Below are 23,365 nucleotides of genomic sequence, written 5' to 3'. Positions count from 1 at the left end.
AATCTATTCTAAATCTAAACGCGAGCATCCGCACATTCAATCGCAGTCGCTGCCCTCCACTCACATTACCTTTTCTACGGCACGAAACATTTAGTCAAACGCGGCACTGATGTCGAGGGGTTTGTATCGGAGCGGAGGACAAATGGCTCCAGCTTAGAGACAGTTTCAGTTGGCCATGATGGCGTTGAAAATAAAGTCAAGTGCTAGAAGAAGTACATAACATTCAGTGATGGGAATAACGGCGTTAAAATAAAGGCTGTTATAACGCCGGGTAATCTAATTAATTAGCTACAATCGTTATAATGCCGTTACCAATATAAACATGCCATTACTGCATGGTATTGAAGTTGCTCTGAAGCCGTCACCGACTTGGCTCACAGACATAAAAGCTGCGTTTGTCACTCCCCCTCAGACACCGCTGTCATTTCATTCTCTCCTCTTCCCTCCAAAAGTCGGCATCTGCGCCTTTAGTTTGTGTGGAGAGATATGATCTGCAGTAACATGCATTGTTGGCTACAGACTGAAACATACTTTCAGAATGCACTGGCCAAGGCAGGACTAAACTCCATGTGCCTTCTAATAATAATTAAAAAAAAGAATAGTAATTTGTAAGCTAAAAAGCCTGTGTTTACACTTTTCTTTCACCGAGTGGCAGCTGTCTTCAACTGGGGCGGGAGGGCGGGACATGACTGAATGGGTGTTTCTGATTTGTCAGCTGTCGTCCTTACACCGCATGGCATGCCCCAAGCGTTTACAACACAGAATTCCAGGTTCTCCGCTCCAAAATCGGCAGCTTCAAAACGATTGATTTTTTTTTTTTAACCAACAACCAAAAAAAATTTAACCGGTTGACGTTGATTCGGTCAACCATTGGTCAAACGGTCATCGGTTAACATCCCTAATCCGAACCCTAAACCCAACCTGAGATATAGTAAGTCTCCTGAATACGAGTAGCAAATTATGAACTGGGTTAAAAATTCTAACCGAGGTTGGCCTACAATTCCGACATATACGATAGAGAGCCGGTTTAATAATCCTTCTGCTTTGGCAGATTTATCGCATTGTTTTTCCTGAGTTTGTGCAGACTGTTGGTGGAAATCCTGATGTTTGTCATTGCAGTGTTAATGGACAGTATATGAAGCAAGGCAAGCTGGGAGCTGCAGTGTTAGGAAACCACGCCAACAAGGAGGTGGGTGTAGACTTTATTTTACACTCAAGTCTTGATAATTTATGAGATGAAAATTATTATTGCGTAATTAACAGATTAACGAGCTTTGCACTAGAGGTCTGCGTGGGTTGGATTTTTCAGTCCCGCTCCCTCCCGCACCCGCATTGTGCAGTCCCACTCCCGCCCGCAAAGAATTATGATTTTTAGTCCCGCCCGCGCCTGCCATATTTTGTCCCGCTCCCGCCCGCAAATCCCGCATGATGCAGACGTTCGCGTTATTTCTCAGGAAAGTTCTTGTCTTGACACAGCATGATGGTGCCCTGCCCCCTACTTTGAGTGGATTTGAGCATAAATATCTACAGCTCACGTTCACGTTTGTTATTATTTACCTTGTATCTGAATTCAGCATGTAGTGTCTCTAATAATAATAATTAGTGCTGTCAAGCGATTAAAATATTTAATAGCGAATTGCACATTTTTGTCACATGAGAAACCATTGTAATTCTCTGATCAGCATAAAAAAGTGAATGGGCTTGCTTTGTACCAATTTTTTTTTTTTTTTTACTGCAAAGCAGAGCTAGCAAGAGAACCATGAGTGAACAACTCTAATCAGAGAGACAGGTTACACAGTGACGGTAGGCTTGACTCAATGCTATTCCAGAAATCCTTCCTGTAATATGCAAATTTGGCCGCCTCTGATTGGACAGCCAAATTTGCATATTACAGGAAGGATTTCTGGGATGGCATTGAGTCAAGCCTACCGTCACTGTGTAACCTGTCTCTCTGATTAGAGTTGTAGACTAACGCAAGCAGTAAATCACTTCACTCATGGTTTTCTTGCTAGCTGGGTGTGAACGGCGAGTCATTAGAGTGATCAAAGGATTTCCCGATAGGGTGATCAATGGCAAATTTAAGATGCCATTTCTCACTCAATCTGGCAATCTGACTCTCTCTGCAAATTTAGGCATCTTAAAATGTTTTTATTAATGCCAAATAAAATATCCAGCACAAATTATATATGATAGACATAAATTAATAATTTTATAAATTTTATTTCAAACACGTTTTTAGTTAGCGGGACTGCAGCTTATCACCGCTCCCGCCCGCGCCGCATATGTGCACTCCTGCGCCCGCATATGTGCACTTCCGGTCCCGCCCGCGCCCGCAATGAGCTTTCAAAATTTGTCCCGCACCGTACTGATTTGCGGCGGGTCCCGCGAGTCCCGCGGGAGTACAGGGCTCTACTTTGCACGTGCCTGGACTGTATTTTAGTCCAAGATTATATGAGAGTAGTTGTTGTAATTAGCATTATTATTATTATTATTATTATTATTATTATTTCACTCGCGTTCATCAGGGATGAATGAGACTGCCGTTAATATCCGTCCCTGTTCTGTTTCTGTTCCAGTATAAGCTGCTCCTGTACGCCAGCCAGCAGAAACCCGTGACGGCGGCCAGGATTCACTCAGCCTTCTCCTTCACTGTAGGTTTTCTGTTCGACCTGTGCAATCGTTTTAAATCCCGCCCTCGTGTTTCTGTCTTCCTATCTAGCCTTGCTGCTGTCTCTGTTTCCTGTCTCAGGTCCAGCCCAGTAACTACTGCACCTTTTATGATGATCAGAGGCAGAACTGGTCTCTCATGTTCGAGTCGGAGAAAGCAGCCACAGATTTCTGCAAAGAGGTAGGCCTACACTTTGACAAGGTGTCAGCTTTGAGAGAGAGAGAGAGAGAGAGAAAAATATATATATTTTCAATACTGGGGGAAAAAAAAAGACGCCAGGAAAAGAACCTTACTTTTTTTTTTTTAAAGTCGCATGATGTCCTCTGTTGGTCAGTTAGTTTAGTTTTTGTTCTATTTGCACAGAAAGAGGGCACCATCATAGCAGTTTGAATATAGTAGTTAGTATTATGGGATGGCAGACTAACTGATGCCTTAGAAACGTTTGGCGTTTTTGACGATTTGCTTCTTTAGTTTTCCGCGAATGCAGCTAACAAGGAATAAAAAGTCTCTCACCCAAAATAAGAGACTATAAGAAACTTTATTCATCCCTCAGTGGGGAAGTTTACATGTTTCAGCAGCTCACAGGTAGAAAAATCGGTACCCTATGTGTCCATGTGGCTACTGCTTATAAATAAAACTGTTTTCTGATCCCATGGTGCTCGCCTCATCTCTCGCAAGCGTCACCAAGCTGTGAGCAGCATCAGGGCTTGGAGTGTTTTGGTTACCGATTTTGTTTGCTGTGTTTTGTTCAAAATACAGCGCTGTGAACTCGATCTATTCTCAAAATAGTAAGAAAGAAAGCACTTGTTCATGAATTGTCTTAAAAGCATTACTTAGGCCCAATCCCAATTCTAATTTCTACCCCTACCCCTCCCCCTTCCCCTTGGCCCTTCCCCTTGAAACTGAGCTACAAGGGATAGGGCTTGAAATTCAACCCTTACGTATTGGGATAGCCCTTCAACGATCGCATACGTCATAGCGTACCTCCGTCAGCGTTTACGTTAGCAAAACGCGACCAAATGCGTCATTGGCTGCAACCAGCCGCTACAGTCAGAGCCAGAGATCTCTGCTGGCAGGGTGTGATTTGTTAACTAACACCACTGAATGGGATATCTTTGGCGCTTCGTGCACCACATCCGACAGAATGAGGTGTCAGAACACTCATGTAAACAATAAAAGCGAGAATAACAGAACAAAACGTACGCAGTCAAACAACCGAAAACAATACTCACTCCCAAAGCTTTTTAGCAGCAGCTTGGATTTCAGAAATCGCTGCTCATTCTCAGCTCGAAAGCGAATCAAGCGGCGTGTTTCCTCTGGATAACAACTTAAAACACGTAAATAATGGAGAAAATACATTTATGACAATCTTTCGCCGCGGGAACCGCCATCTTTCTGAAATCCACATGAAATCTCGCTGAAATCCGCATGGCATTGTGGGAAATCACTCAAACCCCTTCGTTCGGAGTCAGCTCCAGGAAAATCTCCGTTTGGAGGGGTACAGAAGCCCTACCCCTTCCCCTACCCCTCCGTGTTAACTGGGATTGGGATACCCCTACCCCTTCACGTGAACGCGCAAAATGGAGGGGAAGGGCCAAGGGGTTGGTCCAAGGGGTGAAATGGGATTCGGCCTTAGTATAGAGCACATTTTGTTTCACAAGTGTAGTGTAAAGACTCTAAAATAAAATTAAAGCGAATAGCAGACATTTGAATACTTTGTTTTCACAAAGGAGCTGATTTATTCCCACGTGGGACTTTTGTAATTGCAAACCGAGCGGATCGCTCAGAAGATTCCAACGTTGTCTTCGCTGCCTTCTCGGGTTTTTGTGAATGGCTGGAATTCTTGGCGTAAACATCTGCCAAAAAACTTACAAGACCTTTCCGAAGGACCAAACGAAAGCTGTGATAATCAAAAGGTCGATTTTCTTAAAATAAACACCACTCACTTGATATCGAATCAGTAGCCTCGCCAAACCACGAGGTGAATTTTGTTTATCTTTTTATCTGCCGATTATCTTCCGATACTACGAAGTTATAACGAGGCTTTTCTTATTTCGTTTCTGGTTCCGAAGTTTATCAAGAAGTAGAACGGGTAATCGGACTTGATCAGGATAAGTGCTGATTGGTTACGAAGTTTCGCTATTGTTACACTCGTTCTTACAACACGATGACATCGTGGCTCCGCCTCTCGTTCTTGTGGATCTTTGATAACACGAGGTCAACTGTTCGTATCACGAGATCACGATTCGCCGTTCTGGTGTCTGTAATGTGTATGCACGTGTGCAGTGCGCTATTGTTACACTCATTCTTGCAGCACAGTGACACAGTAGCTCTGCCTCTATGAGGCAGTCGTCACAAAAAGAGTCAGGAATAAACGGTGACAAAATAAAAGTATGAAAAAAACAATAGGAAAAAATATGCATGTCTATGTATAAAAATAAAGTAAAAACATGGGCTATGTACATAATATAAGCAACTAAATATTGTGCTAATAAAATACTTGTGACTGAAATATTGTCCCAGATGGTGAATGTTATTTCACAGCAGATGTTTCACCAAGGTAAAAAAAAAATGAACATAATTACACGTTGACAATCTAAGTGTGAGACTTAAATAAGATTAATACTTGAAAAGGATATTGCACCAAATGGTACAATGAGGCGATGACATGAATAGAGTGACCAAAAAAATTTATATTCAAACCAAACCCTCTTACCCACTCCCTCCGTCCAATCTTGTCAACTGTGTAAATGCAGTTAACAACTGGATGGTGCAGAATTTTCTTAAATTAAATCAAGACAAAACAGAAGCCATCCTCATTTCCACCCCTTCTATCTTGAAAAAACTGGAGCACTCACAGCTATCTATTCCTGGTTATTTCACCTCCACTACTGTTGAAGTAAGAAATCTGGGTGTTATTCTGGACTCTACTCTCTCTTTTGACTCACACATTAAAGGTATTACTAAAACGGCTTTTTTTCACCTGAAAAGTCTCTCCAAACTCCGTCCCTCCTTAACTTCATCTGCAGCTGAAACGCTTATACATGCTTTTGTCACCTCAAGACTGGACTACTGCAATGCCCTGCTCGATGGCATCCCAGCCAAGCGACTAAATATGTCCAAAACTCAGCTGCTAGGGTACTCACTCGCACCAGGCCCTGGGATCATATCACGCCTGTTCTATACGACCTGCACTGGCTCCCAGTTAAATACCGCATTCGGTACAAAATTATCTTACTTGTCTACAAATCCCTACATAGCCTGGCCCCTCCCTATTTATCAAATCCCCTAACTCCATATCAGTTACCTCTAAATCTTCGCTCCACAGATGTCCACCTATTAGCAGTCCCTTACTCTCGGCTGTGCTCTATGGGTGACGGGGCTTTCAGTGTTAACTAGGGATGGGACATGATTTTTGAATAGTCGAATATTCGTGACAAGTTCGAATAATGAATAGTAATTTCGAATGCCGTTTTGGCTTACGTTACATTCCACTAAAAAAAAAATGAGCGCGGAAAGGCGTTTCCTTGTTCCTAACATACTCTGTTGCATTAATTCGGCCAGAGGGTGCCGCTATCGTACAGTAAAGGTAGTCAAATGCCAGCAGTGCACGCAAGGTCGCATACATTGCCTCATTTTTGGATCCCAGACACAAACACCTGAGGTTCGCAACTGACGAGGTGAGAAACACAGTGCAGGCCGAGGTGAGAAACCTTCTGTCCATGGCAGATGATGAAGAGGCCGGAGAGGCGGCGGAATTGCATGAAGGGCCCAGCGAACCGAAACATTCCCGAAAGGATGGCCCATTAACAGCAGCAATTGCCGTCATATTTGGCGAGGATTACAGCACAGAGAGGGCAACATGCGTGACTGAATTGACTCAGTACTGCCAGGATACATGCCCACCGCTCCACACTGACCCGATGACATGGTGGAAAGACAATCAACAGAAATACCCTCGCCTGGCAAAGTTGGCCAGCGCCTACCTGTGTGTGCCTGCAATGTTCGTGCCATCGGAGCGTGTGTTCTCCGCAGCCGGTCTAATTGTCAATAGGCTGCGTACCCGTCTCCATCCCAACCACGTCGACATGTTAATTTTTTTGAACAAAAATATGTCTTAAGTTTATTCTGCTCTGACTGTTCGAATGCTTTCATTATCGTTTCCTAAACGGGCAGTTTCACCCGCGGTTCCTTCCAACAGACGAAAATAGTCGTGGCTGCATAGAAATGTACAATAAAATTGGAAGCCTATATTATTGTTTGATACTGTAGGCTATGTGAGGTGAATGGAAGTTTGTTTTTTGATGACTCATTAAACCGTTACCACTTTCACCCTGTCTGTCATGTGTGCGCGCGTTTGGGTGGGGCGGGCGGGGTTCTGTCAATTTTCGAATCGAATTTCGAATATCTTTTAGCGAATTTCGAATAGTGTTTTTGATCAAAAGTCACATCCCTAGTGTTAACGGCCCTAAGCTGTGGAATGCCCTGCCACTAGTGTTGCGCCAATGCTCAACACTGTCCACTTTCACAAAACAGCTAAAAACACATCTCTTTAGCTTGGCCTTTTCTCTTTGATTTTTAATAATGTTATTATTGATTTCTTATTATTTTATTATTGTTGTTGTTCTATTGTTTTGCTTTTTGTTTGTTTTTTTACTGTTCATTGTCCTTGGGTACCTTGAAAGGCGCTTATAAATAAAATTTATTATTATTATTATTAAAAGTGACAAAAAAAGGTGACAGTAACATTGAAAAATGGTGCTAGTTTCATAAATGGAAAAATAGTTTCATAAATATCTACCTGCCTCTCGCACGGTATATATCTCGCACCATCGGATCCTGACCAGGATGAAGATCTTACCGAGACATGCTGTAAACCTGTGGCTCAACACTATAACATTATGTACGGCGGCCATCTTGAACGACCAAGAAGAAATCTTTCTTTAGACTGGTTTGATATTCTTCCACCCCGCACTAAGCTCTGCCTCATTACATTACATTACATTAATGGCATTTAGCAGACGCTGTTATCCAGAGCGACGTACAACATACCTAGAGCAGCCTGGGGAGCAGTTTGGGGTTCGGTGCCTTGCTGAAGGCAGGGAGTCAAACTGGCAACCTTTAGGCCATGGTTTCCTCTAACGTGTATAAAAACTGTACTGGAAAGTTTTGAGTAAAGCAGATGATATATGTTTATGATACTTGTAACTTCAATTTTGTATAGACTTTTTTCATGATTTCAGGATTTTGGGTGAGATTTTTAAAAATGAAGACACCAAACTTGTCCTGGCTGATCAACATCACTTTTAAAATAAAGAAGGTGGGGAAGTAGCGTGAATGAGACATTTGGCCAAACTATTCCTGTAAATGTCCTTTCGGTTCTGCGTGTGTGTGCGTGATTTCAGGTGTGTTTAGCTAAAGCGAACTGCGCCTGTCCTCTGGAGATGCTGGTGACTCAGGACCTGGTTCTCGGCGAGGGTCAGGGTGTAGAGAACGGAGACTCTCTGGAGGTAGCCTACACCGGCTGGCTGCTTCAGAACCACACCATCGGACAGGTAGGAAAGGAACCCAGAGTTATATCCTGATCCGTGATGACATAACTGCTATGTGACACTTTAATCTTTTAAGGCTTAAAGTGCCTCTAAACAAGTATTTCATACTATTTATGGCATAGACATTATGCTATAGGAACACTAAGATATTTTTACCCTAATTAAAATCAACAAGTTTATGAATATGCATGAATATGCAAATTTGGGCTGCCTCCTCAATCCCAAATAACCCCCATCACTGAAATTAATGAACCTTGCTAATTTTAGCTCTCTGAGCACAAACGTACTCCGACTATGGTTCAGACCAATCATCGACCTGATTTAGAAATATAGGGTTACTATGACAACCCTGATTTAGTTTGCCACTAACGTTATCCAAGTCAGCTTAGCACACAGGTCCTGCTTACAGTCCTATTCTAATCTCAGATGTAATCGGTTCATCTGAGTGAATGTGGAGATTATTTATACAATAATATAAATATAATTGATTTGATTGATTGATTGATTGATTGATTGATTGATTACTTTATTCCGAACAATAAAGAAGAAAGATATAAAAATAAAAAATTTTAAATAAAAAAATGCAGTAATCAAAACATCGTCATAAACAAACAGAATAGCGTAGCCACAAGGCAGTAACATAATAATGTTCAGAAAGGATTAGGAAGAAGTAAATAACTTATCCAATCCTAATCCTCTATACCACCGCTAATCAAACGTCACTTTCCGCCATAATAAACTATATATACGAAAGAAAACAAAAGCAACAAACAAAAAAAAAAAAGAAAACATACCAAGACATACCAACATGGTATAATATTGATCAAATCAAATCATATATACAGATTAGGGTGCATCAGTTGCCCCCTAAAAATGAAAAGTTCCTCTGATCATGATGCATTTTTGTTTTTATGTTCCTTTTGGTAAGAAAACACACTGGGTGAAATATTTTGACAAAATTCAAAAGTTTAATGGTGGCACCAGGAGCTCAAAGTTATGGAAAAAGCTGCAATTTTATGACTTTTATGACAAAATTTCGATCACTTTTCATGAAACATTATGGCACCTTATAGAGTATACCAAATATCTTAGATACACATTTTTAGTACATATTCTAAATATATCATCAAGCACAGTTTGAGTTTTAGCTGTTCATTGAATCATCGTTCAACTACTTTTAAACAATACAAATGTATTATGAATCACATTAATGCTTCTCAATCCCTTGCAAAGGTTCTTAACATGATCTCTGGCTCACAAGAAATCAATAAATGGAGTCCAGCATTGTGATTCAAACCTAATAAGCGTTTTTTGGCAAAAAATGAACCTCATGGTGCCACCATTAGACTTTTGGATATGGTCAAAAAATTTTACAGGATGTCTTTATTGGTGAAAAGGAACACCCAAACAAAAACGCATCAGATTTTATGAAAGTGACGGCTACTGATGCACCCTAAGGTCCCTTCACTGGCTTCCAGTAAGCTACAGAATTGGCTTTAAAGCATTGCTGCTGGTGTACAAATCTCTAAATGGTACAGGGCCCAATTACCTCTCTGATATGTTGCAGCGGCCTAACCCAATCAGATCTACCAGATCGAAACAGAAAAATTTACTATTAAAACCAGTTGTTAAAACAAAGTGTGGTGAAGCAGCTTTTAGCTACTATGCAGTACAGCTATGGAACCAACTGCCAGAGGACATTAAAAATGCTCCTGCTGTTGGCAGCTTCAAATCTAGGTTAAAGACCAAGCTGTTCTCAGATGCTTTCTGTTAAATAATTAATATTGTCTTCTTTTCATGTTTTATAATCTTTACTTTTACAGTCTCTGCATGTTTCAAATTTTACTTAACTTTTATTCTATTTTATTCTGCTGGTTTTTTTTTTTATCCCCCTGTTTGAACTTCTACTTCATTTTATTATTTTATTTCTACTATTGTTTAATTCTTATTATATTTCTTCCCATTTATTTTATGTAATTTTATTCTCTATTGTTTACTGTTTTGCTTTTACTTCTGTAAAGCACATTGAACTGCCACTGTGTATGAAATGTGCTATATAATTAAACTTGCCTTGCCCTAAAACAGATACTTATGCATATATACACACATACAATATATACACATACCTATAACTATACACAAAATACAAAGACCAGTCACAGACTTGCTCTCAATTTCATCATCACCTATACTGTATAGTCTGCCTGTCCTCATTCTCATATATTTTTAGTAACATGTTTTTATATAATTTTTTAAACAGTTTTTTTACATTGGTGCTATTTTTGAGTTCATTATCCAGACCATTCCACAATTTCACCCCACAGATTGTTATGCACATACTTTTCATAGTTGTTCTAACATTTACTCTCTAAAAATTCATTTCCCCTCTCAGGTTATACCCACCCTGCCTTTCCATAAACATATTTTGTACCTCATCCGGAAGAAGGTTATGTCTTGCTTTATACATAATTTGTGCAGTCTTGTGTTTAACCAGATCAGTGAATTTCAGAGTGTGTGCTTTTACGAATAATGCGTCTGTATGCTCAAGATATCCCGTATTACTGACGATTCTTATTGCTCTTTTTTGTAATGTGCATAACGGCTGCAGGTTAGATTTGTAGGTATTACCGTACCCCATATCTCCACACAGTAGCTCAGATATGGAAATATGAGTGCATTATACAGAGTATGTAATGATTTATAGTCCAGAATGTGTCTTGATTTCCCCAGAATTGCAGTAATCTTTGCTATTTTTGCTTTAACATGATTAATATGTGGTTTCCAGCAGATTTTATGATCAACAACCACACCCAGAAATTTTATTTCATAAACTCTTTCTATGGTTATGTTGTCAATTTTCAATTCAACTTGAGGGTTCGACTTATATTTTCCAAATAACGTAAACTTTGTTTGACTCAAATTCAATGACAATTTGTTTACATTAAACCACCTTTTTAATTTATTCATTTCGGTTGGGATTGTCTCCATAAGCTGCTGTACATTGTCCCCGGCGCAAAAGATGTTTGTATCGTCGGCAAATAAAATGCATTTATAAAACATACTTGTAGTGTTACCATAACAACGGTTGTTTAGTTTGTCACTGATTATTGTACAAGTCAGCTAGCTAGCAAAGTAAGCAGGAATCACGGATATCATATTGTCCTGCTCGAATAATTTGCATATCAAACATGATGGACTCAGCTTGGACTCTGAACCAATTTTGTGACCTCACACGTGAGCAGAAACGTTTGTTTGTTTTTCTGATTTTTTTTTTTAATATATATTGTGTCTCTGCAGATGTTTGACTCTAATCTAAATAAGGACAAACTTCTGAGAATGAAGCTCGGTGCTGGAAAAGTCATTAAGGTGAGCCGGAACCTGACCTGCCGTCGTTTGGGTATTTAAAGGGTTGGCACACATTTAAATGTGTGCGTGTTAATTAAAACCTCGTGTGTGTGTGTGTGTGTCAGGGCTGGGAAGAGGGCATGCTGAATATGCATAAAGGAGGCCGGCGTCTCCTCGTGATTCCCCCGGCTCTGGCGTACGGATCACAGGGCGTCCCGGGCCGAGTCCCTCCAGACAGCACTTTGGTGTTTGAGGCAGAAATCCGTAGGGTGGGAGAAGATCAAACTCTTTCACTTCATCAGTGGATGTATTTGTTATAAGGAACGGATTTTGACATCATGATGTGTGCGTGTGACCATGCAGGTGAAGTTTGCTAAAGACGCCGGCTCTGAGAGGACTGCTGTGAGCTCCAGGGACACCAGTGTCCCCTCCCCTGCCCCTAGCATGGAGAGTCTGGGGCCGGATCTCCCCTCTGCAGCCAGCAGATCAGGGTACGAGCAGTTCAGGGCTACGGGGGTTAAGGTGCTGTGTAGCAGAGAGGAGCAAGTGGTTCACTTCACGTACAAGATTTGTTTGTTGAACCTTTTTTTTTTTAAAACATGTACTCTTCTGGTTTTAATGCTTTTCTTCTTTCAGTGAACCACCACTAAGAGCTAAATCCAACTCGTTGAGTGAGCAACTAGCAGTGAGTAACCTTCTCGTCTTTGTTCGCTAAATTTATTTTTCTCTCCTAAAATTCTGATGCTGGTGTTAATACTAGAAAACTTAGAGACCAGGTCCAGTTCAGCTCTCGTTAGTTTACATGCAGCCTAATAATCTGATAATAATCCGATTGATGGCTAAATCAGAATAAAAATTAGAAAAACTGACTGAGAGAACCAAATTATATTTCTGATTCAGTTCTAAAATAATAGAAAACAATCACCATGTAAACTTTTTTGCATTCCTTCACAACTGGAATCTTTGAATCATTTCACAGTTCAGTGTGAATCATTGAACCGATTCACGAATCAAGTCTGAATGTTTTGAACTCTTTCCCAACCTGAATCTCTGAATCATTTTCCCGTCTGAATGCACTGCAAAAAATGATCTCTTGTTGAGAGAAATATCTTTAATATGGGTGAATTTTATCTATTATTTCTTATTAGAAGTTTACTAGAACTCAAATATAAGATTATTTAGCTTACTTTGAGACGCTTTTACCAATTTCAAGCCTTAAATTTTCTTATTCTATTAGCAGATGATTTGCTTCTTTCTCGAATTGAATGCTTAAAATGAGCAAAATTATCTGCTAATAGAATAAGAAAATTTAAGGCTTGAAATTGGTAAAAGCATCTCAAAGTAAGCTAAATCTTATATTTGAGTGCTAGTAAACTTCTAATAAGAAATAATAGATAAATTCACCCATATTAAAGATATTTTCTCTCAACAAGAGATCATTTTTTGCAGTGTATTCGAATCCTTTCACAATCTGAGCGCTTGAATCCTGAAATCTTTGAACCATTTAACAATTTGAATCTTTTGAATCTTTTCATAACCTGAATCACTGAACTCCTGCTCACAGATTCACACAATGAATCTTTGGACATTTTCAGAATTTCAAAACGAGTCAGTTGGACAAATGAGTCTTTAATTTTAAAGATCTTTTTTTTGGGGCTTTTTTTTTCCACCTTTATTGGATAGGACAGTGTAGAGACAGGAAATGAGCGGAAGAGAGAGACGGGGAGGGATCAGGAAATGACCTCGGGTCGGAATCGAACCCGGGTCCCCGGATTTATGGTATGGCGCCTTATCCACCTGAGCCACGACGCCCCCATGAGTCTTTTAATTTTAAGTCTTTTCAGAATCTAAGGGGGGTTTTTTTTGGAAACCATTTCAAAATTTGAATCCTTTCACAGTTTGCATCTGAATCTTTTGTGTAAATTCTGCCAGTGTGTATTAGTGTCAGGGAGCGTCGTATTTTGAACAGATTATTAGTCGTGTTTTATTACCAAGACTGACTTTTTGTTTCTCTCCTCAGAACCCAGATGCCACCAAAGCCAAGCTCATCTCTCGCATGGCCAAGATGGGTCAGCCCATGCTGCCCTTCCTCGCCGGCCCAGCATCCTCATCCTCACAAGCAGAGTCCAGCGACTCTGAGCTGGAGGTATGAAAAACTATTAAAGAAAAAACCTACTGAACACATGAACTGTATGATCACTTGATTATTTTCCCATAACAGTGTCCCCCAAAGTGATGATTATTTTTTTTTTCTTTAATTTGTTCCTTCCATAAGCTGTGTTATAAACTCCGATCCCACTGTTATGTATATGTGCATCTCATAGGACCCGAGTGCATCTCGAGTGAAAGAGCGTCCTCCTGCACCGTCCCCCCAGCCAGTCCACCTCACCTCAGGTCCTTCAGCATCATTACAAGGTGAACACACACCTCACACGCTTCTTCCTCACTTTCTTCCTTTCAATTGATCACACCTGTGTATATTTTAAAACACTTTAAAATCGTATCCTTTCACTTCTCCAGCAACAGCCTTGATGCCTGTTTCTATGGCAACAGCCAGTCCTCAGCCTGTGATTCCCGTGGCAGGTCATGGCTTCCAGGTGAGCAGTGCATTAGATTATACACAACTTATTTTTTACCTCTTAAACTGCGTCTTAAAGTCCTGAAGCATCCTGATGTGTAAGGAATAAAACACTTGGTGCTGTGCTATTCAAGGAAAATAGTTCTGCTTATTAATGGATGATGTCGTACTTTATATCCATTTATAATTACATTTAACATTGCGGAAGATCCCTTAGGTTATAGTAGCTACAACCCCGATTCCAAAAAAGTTGGGACAAAGAACAAATTGTAAATAAAAACGGAATGCAATAATTTACAAATCTCAAAAACTGATATTGTATTCACAATAGAACATAGACAACATATCAAATGTCGAAAGTGAGACATTTTGAAATTTCATGCCGAATATTGGCTCATTTGAAATTTCATGACAGCAACACATCTCAAAAAAGTTGGGACGGGGCAATAAGAGGCTGGAAAAGTTAAAGGTACAAAAAAGGAACAGCTGGAGGACCAAATTGCAACTCATTAGGTCAATTGGCAATAGGTCATTAACATGACTGGGTATAAAAAGAGCATCTTGGAGTGGCAGCGGCTCTCAGAAGTAAAGATGGGAAGAGGATCACCAATCCCCCTAATTCTGCGCCAACAAATAGTGGAGCAGTATCAGAAAGGAGTTCGACAGTGTAAAATTGCAAAGAGTTTGAACATCTCATCATCTACAGTGCATAATATCATCAAAAGATTCAGAGAATCTGGAAGAATCTCTGTGCGTAAGGGTCAAGGCCGGAAAACCATGCTGGGTGCCCATGATCTTCGGGCCCTTAGACGGCACTGCATCCCATACAGGCATGCTTCTGTATTGGAAATCACAAAATGGGCTCCGGAATATTTCCAGAGAACATTATCTGTGAACACAATTCACCGTGCCATCCGCCGTTGCCAGCTAAAACTCTATAGTTCAAAGAAGAAGCCGTATCTAAACATGATCCAGAAGCGCAGACGTCTTCTCTGGGCCAAGGCTCATTTAAAATGGACTGTGGCAAAGTGGAAAACTGTTCTGTGGTCAGACGAATCAGAATTTGAAGTTCTTTATGGAAATCAGGGACGCCGTGTCATTCGGACTAAAGAGGAGAAGGACGACCCGAGTTGTTATCAGTGCTCAGTTCAGAAGCCTGCATCTCTGATGGTATGGGGTTGCATTAGTGCGTGTGGCATGGGCAGCTTACACATCTGGAAAGACACCATCAATGCTGAAAGGTATATCCAGGTTCTAGAGCAACATATGCTCCCGTCCAGACTAGGGATGGCGAAAATTTTAAAAAAATCTTGACCGACCACCGAGCCTCATTAGCCGGTTAAAGTCGGTTAACCTATGAGTTTAACAGGGATGCAAACGGCGCACCTTTTGGCGGATGCCTCCTTTTTCACGGCTGAATCGTGCGGATCCGTTTTTTTTTTTTTGGGGGGGGGCGTTGGAGTGTCTGAATAATTTCAACGGCATTTGCTTATTTAGTAATTTTAAGACAGAATTTACTCTGATGAAATTATTCAGACACTCCAACCCCCCCCCCCCCCCCCCCCCCAAAAAAAAATCGGATCTGCACGATTCAGCCGTGAAAAAGGCGGCATCTGCGCCTTTAGTCTGTGTGGAGAGAGATGATCTGCAATAACATGCATTGTTGGCTACAGACTGAAACATACTTTCAGAATGCACTGGCCAAGGCAGGACTAAATTCCATGTGCCTTCTAATAATAATAATAATAATAATAATAAAAAACAGAATAGTAATTTGTAAGCTAAAAAGCCTGTGTCTACCCTTTTTTTCTCTCGCCGAGTGGCAGCTGTTTTCAACTGGGGCGGGAGGGCGGGACATGACTGAATGGGTGTTTCTGATTTGTCAGCTGTTGTCCTTACACCGCATGGCATGCCCCAAGCGTTTACAACACAGAATTCCAGGTTCTCTGCTCCAAAATCGGCAGCTTCAAAATGATTGATTTATTTTTTTTTTAACCGACAACCAAAAAAAAATTAAACGGTTGACACTGATTCGGTCAACCACCGGTCAAACGGTCATCGGTTAACATCCCTAATCCAGACGACGTCTCTTTCAGGGAAGACCTTGCATTTTCCAACATGACAATGCCAAACCACATACTGCATCAATTACAGCATCATGGCTGCGTAGAAGAAGGGTCCGAGTACTGAACTGGCCAGCCTGCAGTCCAGATCTTTCACCCATAGAAAACATTTGGCGCATCATACAGTAAAACGGAAGATACGACAAAAAAGACCTAAGACAGTTGAGCAACTAGAATCCTACATTAGACAAGAATGGGTTAACATTCCTATCCCTAAACTTGAGCAACTTGTCTCCTCAGTCCCCAGACGTTTACAGACTGTTGTAAAGAGAAAAGGGGATGTCTCACAGTGGGAAACATGGCCTTGTCCCAACTTTTTTGAGATGTGTTGTTGTCATGAAATTTAAAATCACCTAATTTTTCTCTTTAAATGATACATTTTCTCAGTTTAAACATTTGATATGTCATCTATGTTCTATTCTGAATAAAATATGGAATTTTGAAACTTCCACATCATTGCATTCCGTTTTTATTTACAATTTGTACTTTGTCCCAACTTTTTTGGAATCGGGGTTGCATAAAGAGACTCCTTGTTTGAGATGACAAAATTTCCTGTGTTGGGAAACTTTAAGCTCTGACAGTGGAGACTCCTTCTGTAATCGTGTTGGTATATAAGTGGGTTTTTTTTGTCCCCCCCTTCTAGCCGTACCCTTACACTCAGTCCACTACGGCTCCGTCTCACTTACAACCAGTTTACCCCTCACAGACCGTGCCTTACCAAGGTAACCTACACACACACACTATTAACTGTACACGGGGCTTAAACTGGGCATCTCCTGCAAACAAGCTTCTGTCTAACGTGATATAACCTTCAGAGCCGTGCTAATTAAACCCATCTGTAATCGATATCCAAAAAAAAGGGTCAACTTGTGATCATTACAGCTGCAGTTTCTTCCCCCAGAACATCTGTTTCTGACAGCAAATTAATACTTTATGTAAAACTAACTGACTGTTTCATCGCCCTGCAGGAAGTGGTGACATCACATCCTTTTTGATGACGGAAGCCCGGCAGCACAACACTGAGATCCGATTGGCCGTCGGAAAAGTGGGAGATAAAGTGGACCAATTAGCAGCCAAGGTTAGAAATTTTGTGCTCATCACGAATGAAGCTGAACACTGAGACGTGATCAACCCCCAGGATTAACGACTTCGCAGATTTTGGATTGGAATGAAAAATTGTTTGTTTTATATGATGGTTCCATGAAAGTAATGCTGTTCGACATCAGAAGAAAACTGATTCATTAATCGTTAATAAATTAACTAGTCTTCATTCAAGGAAAATTCATATTCAATATGCAAATTAGGAATATACTGCCAGGGAGTCACGTGGTATGCCCGCCCAAGATGGCTGCTTAATTCAGAGCGGAGCTCGTTGTTCCCCCAAACCCTCTTTTTAAAAATAAGTTAACGTCGATATATTCACTTTATTTTAGTGTAGGTCGTGCAATTGCAGTGAGATGAGTCAGAAAAGTCAGTATTTTATGCGTAACCAGTCTACTGCTTCGCGAGGGAAAGTTGCTCACAACTCCCAGGGCACTTCGTTATCCAGAATGGCTGAATCACCTGTTGGAGCTAAGACTCCGAGTCCATCTAAAGATAACGTAGCCACCGAGTTGACTACCATAAGATCCATTCTTGAGCAGCTAGCTCGTGGCATGAATGCGGTGAAAGGTGGTATTGAGTCTCTCAATGAAACCATGAACAACCTCGGCGGTAGGGTTGAGGAAGCTGAGACAAGAATCTCCCGCTTGGAAGATGATGAGGCTAAAGCTAGCTCAATTAGAAAGGACCTAATGAAGCAGAACCAACGGCTGCAAGAAAAACTGACCGCATTGGAGGGTTTCTCCCGACGCCAGAATATCAGAATCTCAGGCGTCAAAGAAGGTACCGTACAGAGGGCCCTGATCTGGAGGGGTGTTTGAAATCCCTATTGTATGATGCATTGGATATTGCGACGGATGCTTGGTACGAAGTAGACAGAATTCATCGCATGGGCCCTGCACCAACACTTGCTGAGGATTTGAGACCTAGACACATCATCGTCCGCTTTCTACAGGATAAAGCCAAGGTGACGGTTCTGGCTGCGGCGAGAAAAAAGAAACCGATCACCTGGAAAGGAATGAGAATCCGTTTTTTCTAGGACTATGCGCAGGAGGTACAAGAAAAACGCAGGAAATTTGACGAGCCATGGCGCTTGCTACAACAACGCAATATTGACTATTCTCTTCACTATCCTGCCATCATGACCTTCTCGATGCATGGTCAGCGACATCAGTTTTCGACTCCAGCTGAGGTTAAGCGATTTTCTCAGCGGCTTCGAATCTACTAACTTCTCGGCAGATGGCGATGAGGGTCAGGTGAATTCCAACAGTGATGACCTCCATCTGTCATTGTTCTGTTATAATTGGCGATATTAGGATCGGCTATGTTACTGCTTTTAGGGAAGCTCTTTCTTTCCGGACATTAATATTACAGGCTTTTCCCAGCCTTTTCACAATGTGTGTAGTACGGAAGCCGCGAGAAGCCCTTCATATAATCTTTTTTTTTTTTTATTCACCTTGTTATTCCAAGATAATGACATAATTAATTCAGGATGTCGAGAAAACAACACAACTAATTTGAGATCTCGAGAAAACAAAACAATTATTCTGTGATCTCGAAAAAACAAAACAATTATTTCATGATCTCGAGAAAACAGCTGAGATTTCTAGCAGAGCTGCGCCCCCTGTGGGTCAGACAATGAAGACTTAGAAATTGGCGGACATGTAACGGAGCAGAAATGGCTTTTTACGATGCCTTGAGAGAGAGGCGGGCCAGTCTTCTGCGGAGGTGCCGCGGACTAATTTTGAAATTATCCCTTATTAAAAGACTTAATGCAATCTCTCCCTGTCTCAACCCCTGATCAAAATATTGCCTTATTAGGTGATCGATTATTCCAGACATTCTAATGACCAAAGTTGCGTCTATACAGAATGAGAAATAGCCCCAAAGTCAGCATATCACAAGTCTCTTGGCGCATCTGAATGAACCATTTCTCAGCTGTTTACTCGAGATCATGAAATAATTTTGTTTTCTCGAGATCACGGAATAACGGTTTTGTTTTCTCGAGATCTCGAATTAGTTGTGTTGTTTTCTCGAGATCCTGAATTAATTATGTCATTATCTCGGGATAACAAGGTGAATAAAAAAAAAGGATTATATGAAGGGCCTCTCTCGGCTTCCGTAGTGTAGCTATGCCTGTAGGCTATCTTTTTTTTTTTTTCTTTACCTCATTTGTTGAACAGAATTACAAAGATTGCCTCAAATAAGGCTTGGGACAAATGTTTATGGCGGAAAGATTCAGAACTTTGAACTATTTCCTGCAGTTTGATTTTTGTTGAGAGTGCTATGTGACCAGGGTCATGTTAAGTTAAGTTACATACAGCGTTTTATACTATGCTACAAAAACGAGGGGGACAACGAGTATGGAGGGAGGCCATAAATGGGATCGTTGAGTGTTACGGACCTGCAGGATTCTTGTTATGTTGGGTGCGGTTTTGCCCAACTGTTCATGTTAAGCCTAGGTCACAACCGGACGTACGATTTTTTTGGCCATGCGATTTTTGGCATTTCCCAAATCGCTGCGTTTTTTTTGTTCGTGAAGAAAGACGCACGTTGGCTGTAAGTTTGTCTCGCAACCTGAAAAAAACATAAGCGCCTGTAGAGTTTGTTTGACATGACAAAGAATCTCTGCGGCCGGTCTATGGCTCGAAAATCAGCACGTCACACGTGCGCCCTCCGTGCGTTTCTTGCGTTTTTTGCACATAGACCGGCTGTAGGAGCACGTACGGCCGGTTGTGACCGAGGCTTTATTTATGTTTTTTGTTTGTCATTGTGCCTAATGTTTTGTACTGATGCATATAATATAATGACCACTGGGTTTAATCAGGAAATTTGTCAGAAGATAGTGTGGAATAGACAAGCTGAAGTCCATTGGACTAACTATCCATTTATAGTGATGATACACGGGGCAACTTTTTGGGCAATGTTGCCGAGCAATGTTGCTGGGCAATTGCGTTTTGACTCTTTTCTATTGAGATTGGGCAACATTGTTTCTTTCTGAATGGTTTTGATAATCTCTGGCAACTTTTTGAGACAAGCCAATCAGAACGCGAGTATCGAGTCATGTGACCTCCGGTGCGGTTCGGATCAGAATTTCAAACAAATATGGCGGCCGCTCAGTGTCAGTGGAGTGAAGAGATGGAGAGACTCCTCATCTGTTTTTACGCCGGTAAGTTGTTATTTTAATATTCTATATGGAGGAATTTACCTCACCAAAGCTCTAAAAAACAACAGACAGCTTGATTAAATGGTCACAGCAAAAATTAAGACATCGATTGACATGTTGTTGCCCTGAAAAGTTGCCCTGTGTCTCACCTAGTTGCCCGTTGCCAGCAACATTGCTCGGCAACATTGCCCAAAAAGTTGCCCCGTGTATCATCACCATTACAATAATATGGCTTTCATGGCGTCATGGCTGTACCGTATGTAAAATAGTGTCATGGAATATAGCGGGTTGCCATAATGTAGTCAAAAGGAAAAAAAAATCCTTACATACTTAAAACAGACATTGCCCTTATTCAGGAGACCCATCTGGGTGAAGAGGAATCTTTAAAATTGAAAAGAGATTGGGTCGGCCAAGTATATTATAGTACATTCTCCAGTAGGAAAAGGGGTGTGGTTATTTTGATTAAGAAGAATTTGGATATCCAGGTTCTTAAACATTATACTGATCAAGAAGGTCGATGGGTGGTCTTGGATGCATGTCTGGAGGGTCAGAAAATGACTTTGGTCGATATCTATCTACACCCCCAACTCTCCTCAACCAGAATTCTTTCACGAAGTTTGTAACCCAATACGGAATATTGGAAATACAAATATTGTAATTGGGGGGGGGATTTCAATCAGGTCAGGGATGTGTTTTTGGATAAATCTTCCCAACCCAGGCAACTTAATGACCCTGTTGTGCTGCGGTGGATGTTATGTCAGAAGAATTGGGCCTAGTTGACATATGAAGAATTCTCCATCCCCAAAAAAGAGATTATACTTTCTTTTCACATCCACATTCTACATATTCTAGAATAGATTATTTCCTTGTCTCTTGCTCGTTGGTGAGCCAAACTGTTGGGTCCTGTATTGGTAATATAGTGGTAACTGATCATGCCCCCATTGAGCTTGTCTTATATAGTGGAGAAAAAGTAAAACCTTCACTTAGGTGGCGTCTAAACAACTCATTACTACAGAATAAGGGTTATTGTGAATATATAAGAATAATAATGAATGACTTTTGGGAGTGCAATGAAGGTTCTATTGATGTTGGAATGATCTGGGATGCTTTTAAGGCTTACGCAAGGGGTTGTCTTATGCAGTATAGCTCTTCGATTAAAAAAGCTCCGCGGGATAAATTGTTGAAATTAGAACAGGACGTTAAGATACTTGAAAAACAACACATTCAGCATCCTGAGAGGGAATTATGGAATAAATTAATTAAGCTTAAGTTTGAGCTGAACAGCATTTTGCATAAAAAAGTTGAATATGCAATGTTCTGTCTGAATCAGAAATATTTTGAACAAGGTGAGAGAACAGGCAAAATGCTGGCACATAGGGTTAGACAGATACGATCCAATAATTTAATTCCCTCTATATTTGATTGTAACAATAAGCGGACTACCAATAAGAAGGAAATTAATGATGTTTTTACTCCTTTCTATCAAGAGCTATATACTTCTAATGGGTCGGTTGAGGAACAGAGGCTGTCAGATTTCTTTTCATCCATCAAAACGCCAAGTCTAAATGATGAGCAAAGAAATTTACTTGAAGGGGAGATCACGTTAGCTGAAGTTAAGCAGGCAGTTGGTAGCCTTAGGCTGGGTAAATCTCCAGGCAATGATGAGTTTCCATCAAGGCTTTTATGGAGGACCTGGCTCCAAGATTATTAGCAGTCGATCAAGATGCATTACAGAAGGGTAGATTGCCACCTAGTATGAGATCAGCAGTGATTACGCTACTACATAAAGGGAAAGACCCACAGTATTGTAACTATCGTCCAATTTCCTTAATTAACGTAGACGAAAAAATTATTTCCAAGATTCTTGCTGCTAGACTTGAGAAGGTGCTTCCCTGCTTGGTGCATAGGGATCAGGTTGGATTTGTTAACAATAGAGATCTTGCAGTCACGTGACCGGAAAGTACACAACCGCCATCTTGTCGGTCAAAAACACCGCTGAATACTGCTGCACTCGTGTACAGAATGGATCAATTTCAACCGACGGACTACACGGCTCATTTTTCTAATGAACAGATAACTAGATATATGTCTAAAATAAACGATCTACAGATTTGTGACCCTTATGGCTTACCGGACGGAGTTTTCACGACCGGATTTTGAACTGCCAGCGGAATACCCGGACGTGTATAATTACCTCATTAACTTTCCCTCGCTGTTCAGTGGTGAAGCACTGCGTGCCTATAAATATCTGGACAGTTATCTCTACAGAAATTCAGGATTTGTCAGCGACTCAGATGTGGCATCTTGTAAACAAGAATCCTCATTGGATGGGTAAGTCACTTAAGTATTGAGTATAGCACTGACCAGCCGATTATAGAATAGAATAAGGTAATTCCAAATCGTCCGTCTTGTTTACATGGATCTGGCGTTGGAGAGGTAGAGGCTTGGCAGTGGAGATTTGAGTGGCTGTTTTCTGAGCTTAGTCAACAGGCCGGCTCTGCCTGCAGCCTCGCTTTTGCTTCCGCTCCCGGCACCGCCTCCTTTGCTTTGCTTCCGATAACGATCCACGGAGACCCCGCTGGTCTCGCTATCTCGTCCGGAATTTTTTTTTTTTTCTCGTCCGGAATGTTGTGCATGCAATGGAAATCGCTACAAACCGTCATTTTCTGCTGGAAACCAATGTCCAGTAAGTCCATACGGTTGTAGTGGATATTGAAGTCCGGTACAGACGAACAACACGCAAAAATACACACAAAAAACATAAACGTGCACAGGTAGGGAGAGCTTGTAGCCGCAGCCGTTGTAGTAGAATTGTATATAGTAGGGTTTTCC

General features: G+C 41.0%; 1 protein-coding gene across 4 annotated transcripts in view; it reads left to right on the top strand.

Moving 5' to 3' along the window:
* fkbp15b (FKBP prolyl isomerase family member 15b) overlaps positions 1-23,365 on the top strand; it is a 56,991-nt gene that overhangs the window by 10,580 nt on the left and 23,046 nt on the right. For all 4 annotated transcript variants that reach the window (XM_060931198.1, XM_060931199.1, XM_060931196.1 and 1 more), the window contains 13 exons: positions 1,120-1,189; positions 2,577-2,651; positions 2,750-2,848; positions 8,074-8,223; positions 11,518-11,586; positions 11,691-11,834; positions 11,929-12,056; positions 12,202-12,250; positions 13,586-13,711; positions 13,890-13,980; positions 14,086-14,162; positions 16,910-16,988; positions 17,235-17,344. In XM_060931198.1, the coding sequence (XP_060787181.1) occupies positions 1,120-1,189; positions 2,577-2,651; positions 2,750-2,848; positions 8,074-8,223; positions 11,518-11,586; positions 11,691-11,834; positions 11,929-12,056; positions 12,202-12,250; positions 13,586-13,711; positions 13,890-13,980; positions 14,086-14,162; positions 16,910-16,988; positions 17,235-17,344 (1,267 nt within the window). The remainder of the gene's footprint in view (positions 1-1,119; positions 1,190-2,576; positions 2,652-2,749; positions 2,849-8,073; positions 8,224-11,517; positions 11,587-11,690; positions 11,835-11,928; positions 12,057-12,201; positions 12,251-13,585; positions 13,712-13,889; positions 13,981-14,085; positions 14,163-16,909; positions 16,989-17,234; positions 17,345-23,365) is intronic.

The sequence above is a fragment of the Neoarius graeffei genome, chromosome 10 (genome assembly GCF_027579695.1).
Source record: "Neoarius graeffei isolate fNeoGra1 chromosome 10, fNeoGra1.pri, whole genome shotgun sequence".
Taxonomy (NCBI): Eukaryota; Metazoa; Chordata; class Actinopteri; order Siluriformes; family Ariidae; genus Neoarius; species Neoarius graeffei.
This window is presented reverse-complemented; position numbering and strand designations above follow the sequence as displayed.